The sequence below is a fragment of the Enhydra lutris genome, unplaced genomic scaffold (genome assembly GCF_002288905.1).
Source record: "Enhydra lutris kenyoni isolate GAN:26980312 unplaced genomic scaffold, ASM228890v2 scaffoldscaffold80, whole genome shotgun sequence".
Taxonomy (NCBI): Eukaryota; Metazoa; Chordata; class Mammalia; order Carnivora; family Mustelidae; genus Enhydra; species Enhydra lutris.
The window spans coordinates 4027864-4043255 of record NW_019154164.1 but is presented as its reverse complement, the minus strand read 5'-3'; the positions used below and the strand labels follow the sequence as shown (position 1 = coordinate 4043255).

Below are 15392 nucleotides of genomic sequence, written 5' to 3'. Positions count from 1 at the left end.
CCGCATCGGGCTCCCAGCTCCTTGGGGAGTCTGCTTCTCCCTCTGACCTTCTCCTCTCTCATGCTCTCTCTCACTCATTCTCTCTCAAATAAATAAATAAAATCTTTTAAAAAAATGTGCTAGCTGCTGAGTACATAGCACATATTGGTGATAATAAAGCTATCAGTCTGACTACTCATGATCAGGAGTGAATTACCTGTGTGGCCAGAGAGAAGGCAATCTAAAATCAGCCCTGTTGTCTTCACTGCGAGGCTTCTTAGTCTTACTTTCCGCACACTTAAAGCACTACACAAATGTTCGTTATTTCTTTTACTATAGAGCTAAGGAAATTCTGGTTAGTTTATATGTCTAGAGAAGGGAATTAAGCAAAAGGGAATCTCTAGCAACTAAAAAACAGCAACTAAGGGCCAAAGTGCTTCTAGCTCCTCCAACCACTGGAACCTGTGTTGTGGATTGGAATGTCTGGGTTTGATGGCGCGTGCTCATTTGGAATTAAAGTCAGACATAAACTTCCTGAGCGCCAGAGAAGCAAGCATACTTTGCTAACACTCAGTCAATATTGTTTTGAATGTATTTCAGGAAGAGCTGGGAGCCTTCCCTTCTTTTTCCGTAAACCACTATGGAACAGCAAGGTTTATTGATGGTTTGTTGACACTCCTCCTACTTTGAGGGCAAACCTATGCCTGAGAGGAGGGGGCAGTTGGGACAACTGCAACTAAAATAATTATAGAACAGTAACAGGGTTTCTTTTTAATCATAAAAAAAAATATTGCCTGTCAAAGGATAGACAGCTCTTAAGAATCATTGGTTGTCAGGAATTTAACATAGGAAAATGGGACCTAGCCATAGGAAAGCTGCAAGTCTCATTTAGATTGTAATTCAGAAGCAGACAGCTCAAACTGGTGAGTTACAACCTAGAAGACAGCCAAAGAAGAAATTGATTCCACAGCAAGCTAAAACCTGAGACTCTGGCCAGGCAAAGGGGAGGGAGACAAAGATTAAAAAATGGGGTGACCGGGGCCTACTGTTGGCCAAGACTGATACGCCCTTATCCTAATATCATCTTATCATTCCTCAGTATCCTCAAAGCATGACTGGGGAATAAGCCAAGGATGCATATGCCTTTTGCCCTAATAGGTACCAGACCTTGAACAAATTAGTTAGGTCCCTTGAAATCAAAGTCCCTTCTAAATAGACAAATCATGGAGTATGATGTTTGGCATCTGCCTAGTGAAATGCACATTGACATGCTTGATTCTACGGCCTTTTAAATCTGTGTTTTTGCCAAAGGAAAATTACTTCCCCCAGAAAAATCTGAGTTTTCTTCATAACTAAAGAGCATTTCTGACCTTTTCTAACCTGGCTGCAGCATCATTTTAGAAGACCCTTTGCATTCTGGTAAAAGGATACTCTGAGGTGTCTTACCCAAACCTCTCAGCAGAGAAAGTTTAACTTGACAAAGCCAGTCTTACCTCTGTAGCTGGGAGAAGCAAAGTGCTAACATCATCCCAACCAGCCTGATCTTTTTGGTGCTTCTTACTCCTTCCTCCATTCCTCCCTTTTCTTCCAACCCCTCTTCTTCTTCTTGATCTTCCTCCCCTTCTCCTTCTCCATCCCCTTCTCCTTCTCCTTCCATAAGGAATTGCCTCAGTGCTTAGATGACAAAATTCAGCATCACTTTTCATCCAGGAGTGGCCGATAAATGTGACAGGATGAGACAAAGATCTTTCTGTTCTCTCTACCAGCTGTACACCTTATGTGACTTGAAGAGTGAATCCTATTCCTGGTCTGCCAGTCAGGAGCTCCATGATCTTGTATGGGTTACTTCCTGCTGGACCTCCATCTCCTCAGCACTTCAAACAAGTGGAAGTTGATGAGATTATTGGTCACCAGTGGACTTCACAAGGCCCTAGAATTCTGTGAAGCTCCTTGGGTTTAAAGGGCCCAAGGGGGAGGTCATGTGGCTCTTGATTCCACCAACACAGGTCCTCTTTCATTTGTTTTCCATATCAGGCTTCCACATAAGCATGACTTAAATGAAAGGAGAAATTCATGGGAATCTTAACTCTGCGTTCTTAGGCTGTAGATAAGCTCCAGCCTTCCTTGACTGCCAGAAGAGCTGTGGTTTGAGTGGGTATTGTCTTTAGGAGTGCTTTCAGGGAAGTGATCTCCAGGAAAGAGCTCAGAGATGTTTCATCACCTCCTGAATAAATCTGTGTCCCATAAAGAAGGAAGAGCCCCCTTTTCCTACTAAGCGAAGACACTTGATCAGGATGGGAATGAAATCTACTGTAGAGGAAACCGGGCTGCCCCACTCTGACAGGACCCTTGGGTGAGAACCCTGGAAAAAGCACCATGGTGATAGAAATGCTACAGGGATCCATGATCTACACTATACTCTGGGGTGTGACAGGGGAAGAATCAATCCCATGCTATTGGGTGAAGGGCTGTTCAGCTGGTGAACTGCATATGAAGTAGCAGTTGAAACCAGTTTATGTGAGCAATCTAATGTTTGGCTCACAGATCATGCCACAGTTGGGCCATTTTGATCCTAATACGGTCATTTGGAAAAGCCCCAAAGAAATGGGGAGTTGATCCCTACCAGCTCTCATGTTCTGAAATGAAGTGTGAGCAAATTTATAGTGTTCAGTGGTACCTTAGAACCAGAAATTCAATGTGGGTTGAAGAGAAAATAGGAGGTGGGAAAGTTGGTACAGCAAAACTGTAAACAATGCTTTGAGAAATTTTATCTGGAAAGACCAGAGAAGTGGGGCAATAGCAGCAGAGTGAGGATCAGGTGCCCTGGGCCTCCCCAATTCTTTAGGCTTTGTCTTCATTTCCCTTCCCCAGTGTCCCACCAGCCACCTTCTCTGCCCATTGTCATTTGGCCCCTCTCCTTGCCCTGTGTTCGTCTCCTCCTTCTGCTTCTTGCAGCTTTTCTTCTCCATGTCCAGCTCCATTTTGCTTCACTTCTTGTCTGTGTCTATACTTACCCCCATCCCCATTTCCAGATCCCCTCTGTTTCTCAACCTCGGGTTGCTACTCAGGCTGCCCAGGGTTTCATCCTGAGCACAAATTGCTTGCTCCGTGTTTCTTGACAAGCATTATTAACCCTGAGAGATTAGAATGAGCACACCCATTGTCAGAGTCATCTGGTCTTTATTTTCTGGCCATAGTCGGTCCTTGATGCTTGAAGGGAGAGCTCTAAAGCAAGGCCGACACCTAATCAGTCAGTGTTACCCAATTACTTTTTGCAATCAACCTGTAAGGGAAAAGGTCTGTAATAGGTTCATTTTAAAGGACTTTTTAAGGATTAAACAACAACAAGCCCCACCACCATCACCACCACCACTGTATTTTGGTGACAGATGAGAACTACTATGCAAGACAAGTAGGTAACAAATTATGCCATAATGCTTATTCAGTTATCACACTGGACTGTTGGGATAAATAAGTCAACCCATGGAAGAAAATGTTAGTTATAAAATAGTCACTTCTTTTTGCACATTTGGTCCCATTCACTTTCTTCTTAGAAAGGAGAAAACATAAGGAAGGAAGGAGGGAGTGAGGGAGGAAGGAAGGAAGAGAGAAAGCAAGGAAGGAAGGAAGGAGAGAAGGAAATGGAAGAAAAGAAAGAGAAAGAAGTATCAGGGACTTTCATGAAATCCATAAACACATCAGAGGCAGCAGTATGCTCTGGCCTTTGACCTCTGAAATCCCAGGTCATGAGTAAACTAAGCCATAAGTTGTCAAGTCACTCATTGCTAAATCACTCTCGTAAAACACTCAAAGGTAGTTGGAAATTCTAAAATGAGAAAGGAACCAGGATAACAGGAGGTTATAGGCAACAACAAGAGTACGAGCTGCTTATAAACTCTCAACATGGTTAGAGACTCCAGGGAATATAGTGTGAAACCTTCTAACTGGGGACCTGCCCTTTCTCCCCATTTCCAAACAAGTGGAGAATGATTGACCTCAAGAGGGTCCATTTCCTCTGTAGAGGTAGAGGTGAAGTTGCTGACCATGCCTCATTTCTTGAAGAGCCCTTGTCTGCCTCTGCTAGGAGAATTCCTTCCTCAGAGACTAGGAACAGTGTGAGGTGGTATTTGTAGTGGCCAAAGAGCACAGACTCTGAACTCACATTCCCTGGATTCAAATATTGGCTCCCTCATTGGTAGTTGTGCGATACGGGACAAGTTATAATAATCCCACAGCCCTCAGTCCCTTCATCTGTCTATTAGGAGTCATAATCAAGTCTACCTCAGGGGATTGTTGTGTGGATTAAGTCACCTGATAGGAATCACTGAATAAATGTTACCTTTTAATACTTTAGATGGACATAGTATTTATAGAGATACTGAGACACAGATGAAAAGCCCTCTTGGTCTTATAGTTCAGTTAGATTGTTTTGTTAGATTTTTGTCAGCTAGTCTGGGAGCCTGTTCACCACGCATAACATAATTTCCATGGGAAAATGTGTTTTGGGTCCCAAATGTTGAACTTCGAAAGAAATGTTTGTACCACACCCTATCGTCTTTGTAAATTGAGTCTTTAGATCAGTGCCGGAGACTCTCATGGTTACTAACACATTGCCATGTTAAGTCCTCTGGTTTGTTTTCTAGCATCTTAATCCAAACTTTATGAAGTTTTATAATGAACTTAAGTCACAAACTGAAGCTTTTTAATTAAATGGTTAGTCCTATTGCAAAACTGCCTTAATGAAAATTTATTGGGTACATATGGATTGTTTGGGGGCCTCTTTGGAGAAATGTGGTAACTTCTAAGATGACAGCATTGATCTTTTTTAACTGAGGAGATTGCCAACAAAGTCAATTGAATTATTCCTTCAACTGGGTAGGGTAGTTTTCTCTGAAGACTTAGGTAAATTTTAGTTGCACATTGGGGTCAGTGAAAATTGCGATGTTTGTGTGTGATTGCCAAGAGATTTAGAGTTATTAAGAATTCTAGAACATCAGGGATGCCTGGGTGGCTCAGTTGGTTGAGCGCCTGACTCTTGGTTTAGGGCTCAGGTCATGATCTCAGGATTGTGAGTTCAAGCCCTGTGTCAGGCTCCATGCTCAACGGGGAGTCTGCTGGAGATTTTCCCTCTCCGTCTCCCTCTGCCCCTCCTGTTCATGTGCACATGCTCTTTCTCTTTCTCAAATAAATAGATAAATAAATATCTTTAAAAAAAAATTCCAGAACGTCAGAAACTTACAGATAACGTAGATATCACCATGAAGAAAGTCACCATTTTTGGCCCCAAGGTGGACTTTGTCACATTATTAAAAAAGGTCAGTAGGTCACAGGGCCTGCATTGCCTCACTGAGCGAATCAAGCAGATCTTGTTTAATGATGTAGCAAAAGATTAATCAAGAGCACTATCTCTGTGCAAGATCAGTCAGAGGAGACTTCAGTTCTGAACTATATGTTTCAAGTTCCAGAGACCATAATTCTCTCCCCTTTCTCTCTGGGTTTACCCGCCCCACAGATTACCATGTTGTGGCCATCTTTTTCCAGTTTTCCCTCCCTTTAATGCCATCCCCTTCCATACTCTGCTCCTGGAGCTCTTTTCCTTCTGCCACACTGAGGGGCGGGTCATCAGAAGTTACCACATGCCAGGCCTGTGCGACTCAGAAAAGGTGCCTTTGCTCATTCTCTGTGTATCTTCTTTTTTTGTTTTTTTTTGTTTTTTTTTCCTGTGTGTCTTCTTATATGTTTAATAGTTCCCTTTAGGCTCTGAGCTGTAATACTTTGTGTAGCCAAGTCTGGGACATTCCCAGCTTGGTGAAATTGATTCAAATATTTTGGCTCTCGTTTCGTTCAGCAACAAAAACATTTACTGGGCATCCGTTTGGGGCCAGCAGCCATAAAATCCAGAGATGCCCATGACACAATTCCTTCTTTCATAGTCCAGGAAGGCAGGCCTGAGAACAAGCAACAGGTGTTTACAATACAATGGGAAAATGGATGTCTGAACAGCTATGGTGGCTGAAAGGAGGGAACAAATGGCTAACTCTATCTGCAGGGTTACCCACGCTCCTGGTTTGCTTGGCTTCACTATTAAAGCCCAGAACAGTCCCCAGAAAACCAAGGTTGGTCACCCTCTGGGTCTGGGAGAGATGGAGAAGGCTTTAAAGAGGAAATGCCATGTGAACTAGAGCTTAAAGGGCAAAGAGAAGTTCACCAGGCATTTCGGAGAAATGGGGCCAGTGTCGTAGGCAGATTTAATAGGACAGTGAAATTGCCTTGCATGGTATGTGAGCTTTGGCCAACGTGTGTACCTAGGTGAGGACGAGGAAAGAAGGGCACACACTGAGGACGACAAAGGTGGCAAGGGGCCCAATCATGGAGGACCGCGCATACCACGCCCCAGGATCATTACTATGTCCTGTGGACTGCTGGTTTTCAGACAACAGCAGCAAGCCCTAGGTTCAAATGAAGCCTTGCTTGGAAGCCTAAAGAAATAGAGAAAAAAAGAAAACTGTCTAGATTGAAACAGATATGTGTGGGCACAGACTCTCAGTGTCTTTACAGTGTATCTCCCCGTCCTGCCTCTTTTCCTTCTCAGCTGCCCTCAAGGGGAATTTTGGGGAAGTCGAGTTGGAAAACCACATGTGTGGATCCCAGTTGGAGAGGGGTAGCCAACAAAGAGCTCTTCTAACAGCCAGCTCATTTTCTTTGAGTGTTTTCCCTAACTCAGATAAAACCCAAACGTGATCCCTCAAGCCTCTATCTCTTTTCCCTCAATCTTCCCTTCTGTACGACTTGACTTTGTTAGGAAAAGCCTTTCTGCTGTGACTGTTGTAGTAGCCACAACTGTGTTTGTCTCCCATTAACAAGGCAGCGGGTAGCAATTTTCTTTTTACAAAGATAGTACCCAGCTTACACACAGGCCATGTTCCAAAACTTCATTTTTCAGTTAATCATTTGGAACTCAGAGTTCATTTTCCCATAGAAGCGGCATTATGCGTGGTGAGTATGTTCCCAGGCCATTCCACAAAGGCCAGTTTAGCCCCTAATATAACTGAAAGTGTGGATTTTTTGCAATGGAAATTAGTTGGAAATAATACTGTTGCAATTAAAATGAAAACAATAGCTGGAAAAAAAATCGTCTGGGTTTTTGTTTCCCTCAAGGGGTAGAACTTGATGAAAAGCAGGTTTAATCCTAGGAAGACAAAAAACATAGATGAGGAGTTCTGTGTCAAGTTTGGCTGGCATAGCTTCTTACATTTATTTTTTCAGTAATGTTTTGGAGGGCTTTTTTTTTTTTAATAATAAAAGCTATCACGACCGTTGTAGAAAATTTGGAAAATCAAAAAATATGTTTGGGGGGCGCCTGGGTGGCTCAGTGGGTTAAGGCCTTTGCCTTCGGCTCAGGTCATGATCTCAGGGTCCTGGGATCGAGCCCCGCATGGGGCTCTCTGCTCGGTGGGGAGCCTGCTTCTTCCCCCTCTCTCTGCCTGCCTCTCTGCCTACTTGTGATCTCTCTCTGTCAAATAAATAGGTAAAATATTAAAAAAAATATGTTTGGAACCTAAAGTCACGAGTAATCCTTCCACCCAGAGAGAACCCCTGGGAAAATATCAAGCCCAGCAAACACCAGAGTCATTCTTTTGGTAGAAATTCAGAAGAGGACATGCGTTCTCTGTGAAGCACTATAGAGGTTCATGGCATTGGCTCCATATGCTGATTCCCCTTCAGATCACAGAGCTTTCTGCTCCCGTGCTCCCATGCTCCCGTGTAGCCCCAGCCCTACTCAGGCTACACAACTATGACAAAGGTCATTTGTAAATTCCTAAATGGAATGGAAAGAGGGGCATGCATTTCCTGAGGTAATGAGGCATGAGCTGAAGAAAGGTGAGGAGGACTATGCGTACTCATGAGGAATGAGATTACGTGGAGGAGAATGTATTGAGCCGCAATGCTGAAAGGAAGGTAGGGAAATGAAAGCACGTAAGCATGCAGGCTGACCCAGGGAGCGTGGAGAAGGAGAAAAGAGGGGGATGTGGGTGTGGGTGTGCGTGTGCATGTGCATGTGCATGCTTAGGACTGGGCACAGCTACAGAGCAGAAAAAAAAAGCAAGCAGAGGACAGTGAGCCTGGTGGAATTGTGGCCAGTGGAAATAAGACAGTTTCAGCAGGAGGCAACAAATGTAATATGTACGACAAGCGATTTTCTTTTAATAATAAGGAAACAAAGATGGTTTGTGAGGACAGGTGCTTAGCACGCTAATCGTCCAAGAACAGAAACACCCTGTTTGAACTTAATGTAATATATCTGCTATGATCATGCACCACTTGACTTCAGCCCAATCGATGATTTCCTAAAAGCAGTTTATAAATGCATTCTTATTTCATACTGTTCTGGTTTTGTTTTTGTTTTTGTTTTTTAAAGTCAAGACTAGATGTGCAACTGACTTATATCTTGGCTTGGAAGTCCCAATAGCCACCCTGTACATTTGCTGTACATCAGCAAAGGAATTGAAAAATCAGAAAGGAGGGGTAGAGGGAAAGAAGGTGTTGGTTTGGAGGGGGCTGTATTTACATGTGTTGGGTTTTTTTGTTGTTTTTTTTTAATGTGCTGGGGGAAAAACCAGAAAGTTTTATCGTACTCTATAGAAACCTACGACATTGGAATTTTCAGCCATCACCACATTAGAGAATCTCCCTCTATGAGATTCTGGGGCTCTCGTGTCTGGTGAGCTTACAATGCAGAGATTCTGGGTTAAGTGGGCCCCAAGTCCTGGGCTAGTGGTTCTCAATGTTGGCTGTGAACTGGAATCTCCTGGAGAGCTTAAAAATCACCAATTCCTGCCTTCCATCCTCAAAGGTTTCCACTTCATTGGTTTAGGGTGAGAACCGGGAACATGGATCTTTTAAATTTCCCCAGGTGATTCCTATGTGCAAGCAAGTCTGAGGACCTTTAGTTTGGTCCATTGCTTTAATTACCTAGGTGGATTAAACTGGTTCTCAAAGTGTGGTCCTGGAACCAGCATCTTCCACATTAACAGGGAATTTGTTTGAATACAAATCCTTTGGGCCCCTCTTCAGATTTACAGACTCAGAAATTCTATGGGTGACCTAGGAATCTGTTTTAACAAGCCTTCTAGATGATTCTGATGCATCCTAGAGGTTGACAGCCACTGGACAAAACAGTCCTTCCTAACCTTTTCTAAAGTACACCTGTGGAAATCCGTAGGCAGGAGGAGACATGTCTGTATTAGCTGATGAAAACTGGTCCAGGAAAGGACTTTGATAGAAATACTTATAATAATAATAGTAGGAGCCATTATGGGCAAAGGGGAAAAGGGTTGGGGTAGGGGGCAGAATAATTGGCTACAAAACCCAAGCAAATTCAGGAGGGAGCATGGCTTCATAACAGTTAAGGCACTGGTCATCTAGGCAGACATAACCCTGGTGGCAATACCTGTAGGGAAAACTCTTACTTATTCTTCAAAACCCTGTTCAGATGCCAACCTCCTCTGTGAAGCTTCCTCTGAGCTCTAGGGTAAATGGCTTCCTCCTTGTATTAAACACTTACTCTATCCTTCCATTAGCTCTTGTCTCACTGTATTATAGCTACTTATGTCTCGCTCCCTCACTCAATTGTGTGCTCTTTGAAAGCAGGGCATCCTCTTACTCATCTTTGGGTCTCTACCTTATTTTGGCCATCATGAGCCTTCAAAAGATGGGTTTACCTTTGTGAATTAATCAGGGACCTGGGTCCATCTCTCGCCCTTGAAGGCAAGGACCCTGGATTCCATCAGCACACAGTGAGTCCATCAGTCTCTCAGGGGCCGGCCCTACAGAACAAAAATCTCAGAGATCTATCATCAACTGGTTATTTTTACAGAGGATGCATGCTTGTCAGGTTCCAAGACTCCTAATATCAAACTTTTCTCATGTTTTCTCTTAGTATAGGTAGAACATCATGAGAAATCTACTTCTAATCTATAGGGATACATCCGCCACAGGATGAAAGTACTTGAGTCCTTGGGTCTCACAGGTTACTTTTCATCCAGGCCCTACCATCCTCTCGTTCTTTGTGCTTCTCTAATTCTGTAATGTACTCTGTTCATCCCTGGTCGGCTCACCAACATTCTTCAAACAAGGTAAACACTTAGTAAATTACAATCACTTTCGTCACCATGCCTTCTGGAGGTTATACGCAGGTCAACATGATTGGGTGTACCCATGTTCCCCAAATCTTCAGAGTCACAGATGCACAGGCAATCCCTAGGCTTAATTTCCTAGGTGGTTAATCACTCATTCATTATAAATGGCTTTGTACTGCCTTAACTCTCAAAAGAACAACCTTATAACTTTATTTCCAACATTTTCAGGGTGGGGCCCCTCAATGTCACCTCAGTTACTGCCAAGATGAATGATTTCTAAATGTTATATAGACACTTTGAAATATATGCCAGTGTCATTCTCTAAAATGGAACTTTTAAGACCCAGAGTCTAAACTGGAAGAAACTGGATTTGTACCTTCTGTGCCAACTCACAACCCTAATTTGTGTGTGCTGAATTGATTTTTCTGTTTTTTCTTTTTCCTCTTTTTTTTTTTCCTGTAGGCATTATATCTGATAGCCACTAATGGAACCCCAGAGCTCCAGAATCCCGAGAGACTGTCAGCTGTGTTCCGTGACTTTTTAAATCGTTGTCTTGAGATGGATGTGGACAGGCGAGGATCTGCCAAGGAGCTTTTGCAGGTGAAAATAAAATAGAACAATTACAAAGACAGAGTGATTATATTGAGCTTTTCCATCTCAGCGTGTGACAGTAAGAGAGCTGTGCCAAGAGATGTCTAGTTTGAGTTGGGCTGTACCCATTTGATTTTAGGCCACAGGCACATAAGTAGGGGCATGCGTCTAAGACATGATTGATTGGCATGTTGCCCTTCTTCTGAGAAGCTGGCGGTTTAATCTATAAATCTTTTTTGTTCTTCCTGGAGTCTTATTTTGCGAGGAAAAAAGAAAACTATGAAACCTCTGGTGTTGCTGTTTTGTTCTAAACTTTACTTGTGCCCCTGGATGTTGTGTGCAGGTGTTCTTGGCCGGAGGTAATTCTCTACATAACTATGCAATTATTTCCATGGCATTTGCTACTCTAATGCTTTACTGGTCAAAGCCCCTTTGCTTGTGATGCCAAATGGCAGGCACCTGCTTGCCTGGGTGAGTACCATCCAGTGGTGAGTGCCTCTGTAACCATTTGTCCTTTTCATGGCTCTCAGGGATTCGTCTAGCTGATGATCATGAGTACCAATTGTGTGTCAAATTCCTTACACACATTATCTCCTCGAATTCTGAAAAAAACTCTGTAGGGTAGGTGGGATTATCCAGTGTTACAGATGTAGAAATTGAGGCTTACACAGCCATCGAGTGGCAAAACTGGAATTTGAGCCCCGGATTGTCTAACTCACCCCCGCACAAACACACAAACTGATTTAGAGAAAAAATATATACTTACATGGATAAAATAACACATGCCCAGGATGACACATAGAACTCCAGCGCTGGGGACCGTTTTTCGGAACATGTGTCAAGCCCTGGACCCTCCAAGACTGCATATTCTCTCTGTGACTTTGAACACTTAATCCAGTTAAACACAAGGAGCAACATTTGGTTATCTAGGGTGTTAACCCCAAACTCAGTCTGTTCCAGGCAAAAAAGAGAAAGAAAATCATTCTTATTGCTTCTGAAACCCCTCCAGAGATGGAGAGCCAACCCCCAGGTCAAAAATAACCCATCCCAACCCAAATCACACCTGAGATAAACTGAGTTCCAGGAATCAAAGGGGCTACACCTTTACTTTTCTGCTGTGAGCATTTCACAGGCTGTTCCAGGGGCTTGAATTTCAAATCTGCAATGGCCCTTCATTGATCCTCTCTTTAAGCCAGCTTCAAATCTCAGATGAAAAAACCTGAACTTTAGAGTGCCTCACTCCCACCTCTTCACCGCCCCCACCACCAGAGACACACCCTGGTACACGTTCCAAGGAGAAGTGATGAGACGGGTTCTCTCAATGCAGTTACACAGTTATGTAGATCATTGAGTTGGTTCCTTTCCCAACAGCACTTTGATCTGAAACAGTCAGCTAAGTAACGGGCAAAACTATATTTTGAGTCTACATTGAATAGTTTGTTTGTCACCTCTTTCCATTTACATGTTAACAATAACCTGTGTATTGCCCAAAGTCCATAGAACACTGTTCTCTGACTCCAGCCTATCACTGCCCATTTCAGGGGCTAGAAAACAGAGGAATGCATGACATTCCTCTGCCCTCCCTAGAAGGGCTGAGAAAAGACACAGGTCTTAGAGTGTTCATGTGCCTTTCTGTATGGCCTAAGTCAAGTCTCTGTCCATCAACTGACGTTTTTTGAGCAACTTCAATGAGCAAGGCTCACTGCAATGGACAATACAAACCCTAGAGGCATGATTCCTGCTCTCCGGAAGTTCACAATGTCCTTGGGTATATGAAAAAAACAACACAAGGTTTTTTAAAGACTCATTCAAACCCAGGGGCTATTCCTACAATAAAGACCGTGGTTGATTAGTGAAATACTTCTATAGGTGATGGTGATCAGAAAGTGTCTACCAATGGGGAAGAGTTCTGCTTAGTCTTGAAGGACAGAGCAGCTTTAACTGGTTGAAGTAAACAAGGGAAGGGATTTCAGATGGAAGGATTATAGTGTGACCTAAGGCATAGGTTGAGACAAGGTTGAAGGTAACAGAAAATAAAGTGGACAGCCGAAGCAAAGAGGTACAGTCGGGAGGCTGTAAGAGATAGGGCCTTGGAGGGTCTTGAACACCAGGCTACAGAATCGGAGGGGCTGTAGCCAGTGGGGAAACCCTGAACATATCTGAGGGACAACCTGGCAACAGCTTTGTTTAGGAGGGTGAATCTGGTGGAATACAATAAGAATTAGCAGCAGGACAAAATGGCAGCAGAAAGATCAAGAAGGACTTATGGTTATAGTCGAGGGTTCAATTGATTTGGGCTGACCTAGGGAAGGCAAGAGATAACGGTAGAAAGCATTGAGAAGAAGGTACTCGATAGGTGATTACATGTAGAACCTAAGGGAGAAGAAGACAAAAGTGACTTCAGAATATCAAACCAATGGCAGCATGCAGTAAAAGCAAAAATGATGGAGGATAATACCATGGCTAATATTTCTTAGCCTCTGTGTAGCTTATAAGGAACTGTCACTTACTTACCTCATCTAACCATTGTCATAAGCAGAAGAGAGATTTAAATGTAGGTTCCAAAGCCTCTGTAGCTTACATCACACGAGTACCCTGTTTGGGAGCCGTTTTAACATACCTTTTTAAATGTTGACTTCAAGAGGACAGAAGGACATTTGGGAAGGAGATACCCAGCAGGCAAATGGAGAACTAGGACCAGACTTCAGGAAAGGGATCAGGTCACACCATATTGATTTGGGAGTCATCCCCGTAAAGCTGATGAGAGGTCAAAACCTTGAATGAAAGTGAGCTCTCAGAGGAATTAAGTTAGAAAAAGATCAGGATGAGCACTGAGCTCTGGGAGGTGGGAGAAGGAAGGGAAAGCAGGGAAGAAGCTAGAAAGAAAGGAGTCAGTGAGTGTGCATAGGAAAGAGAACCAAGCTGTAGAATGTCACAGGTTCCCAACGAGGAAAACTTTTCAAAAAAGGAAGGGGTATTCATTTGTATTACATACTACAGAGGGGCCAAAAGAGAAATGGTGGAAGCACAGCTCTGGGTTTTAGCATTTGAGAAGCCATTGGCTTCAGGGTCAAGGGCCCCCAAAGACACTTTTTCAAGCATGAGAGCTGCCCTAGTTAAATGACTCGGTTTGAGACAATCAGCAAATGAGACGGTTGCAAACATAGTGGAATTTTCACAAGACCCCCTACTCTGAGTTTCTGGCTCTGCCAATCAGCTGCCATAGGATTTCATGACCCTGAATGACAAGAACATCTGAAGGTCAAAAGCTGGCACTTTTTTAAATAAAATCATGTTTAATCAGATGCTCAAGGTACATTTATCTGAGTGAAAAAAGGGCTGCTTGAGAATGTAAGGTAATATACTTGTTGGAGGAAAGGATCCCAGTAATTCCTCTTCTTCTTTTTTTTTTCCTTTTGTAGCATCCATTTTTAAAATTAGCCAAGCCTCTCTCCAGCCTGACTCCTCTGATTATCGCTGCAAAAGAAGCAATTAAGAACAGCAGCCGCTAGGACTGCGAGCCTTACCCCACACCATCTCCCTCCTGAGTAAGACTGAACTGAAACTCTGCTGCAGGAAAAGATGGAAGAAAAGACAGTCAACTGGGGTGGGGGGGGCGGGGATCTTTAACTTTCAAATGAATAGAAACTTCTTATAAGCCTTTTTCCTACTCCCTCAGATTATGTAATTTATTTGTAAGCCTGAATTGCAGCCCGACCAGGGCAGCAATGTCGAAGTGGCCGTCAAGTGGTCCCTTCTACCGTGAAGCGAAAGAGCCAGTAGTGAATCCCTTCATTTTGTGCATTCACTTTGAAGAAAAAAAGGGTTTCTCAAAGATGCACACTCCCTCTTCATAGTGTTGTGTTCGTTTTTAAGTTAGAGAGTAGTCCCTCTTGCATTCGAACCTCCTTCAAAACTCCTTACCTAATGTGATGTTTTTCACTCGCATTGTCATTAGATGTTCAGGAAAAAAAGATGTCAAAACTTTTTTTTTTAAAAAGAAAGCAAAAAACAAAAAGCAAAAACAAAACAAAACAAAACAAAAACCACAAAAAACAAAAACAAAATGAAACAAACAAACAAAAAATACCCCAGAGCAAGTACTGTGTGAACATGTGGAAGTCCATGCCCCTAATAGAGTCGCAATTTTTTATTCTTCTTCTATAGTGATGGCTTGGTTTGTGTACCTGTTTTTCTGCATTTGTATTGGAAAAGGTTTCTTTTCAGGCATTTTTCCAAAAGCAGAGAGGAATATGTATGTTCAGGAAGGGCTTTTAAAAACTGTCCACCCAAATAATGCTCAAATGGTGAGATCCTGTCACATTTTCACGATGATGCTTAAGAGATAGTTGACGTATCATTTCTATAAACCAGCTTGTTCATCTTCGTGATGCCTGACAAAGGACACACTGAAACTTATGGCCCTCCTATTGGGTGAGTCCAGTTCCTCAACCTGGGAAACCCTGATAGGAGAAACCATTCTTAAAGCTGGGACTTTCTCTGGGAGCTAAAATGAATGCAAGAGGAGTGTGCAATACTGAGATCTTTGTTGGACAGAAGGAAACAAAAATCAAGAGACCTAATTTAATCCTCTCTTGTGCTTGTGGGACATAGGTATTATCAAATAGGCACATTAGGAAGACATAGACCCATTAGCCAACATTTGCTTATGATCAGAATCAT

At 42.9% G+C, this 15392-nt stretch overlaps 1 protein-coding gene across 1 annotated transcript in view; it reads left to right on the top strand.

The window, feature by feature from the left end:
* The window catches only part of LOC111160957 (p21 (RAC1) activated kinase 3), a 111206-nt gene extending 96530 nt beyond the window's left edge, over positions 1-14676 (top strand). Inside the window, exons 16-17 of the mRNA XM_022524359.1 lie at positions 10581-10718; positions 14132-14676. Of these exons, the coding sequence (XP_022380067.1) occupies positions 10581-10718; positions 14132-14221 (228 nt within the window). The 3' untranslated portion in view covers positions 14222-14676. The remainder of the gene's footprint in view (positions 1-10580; positions 10719-14131) is intronic.
* The last annotated feature ends 716 nt before the right edge of the window (positions 14677-15392 follow it).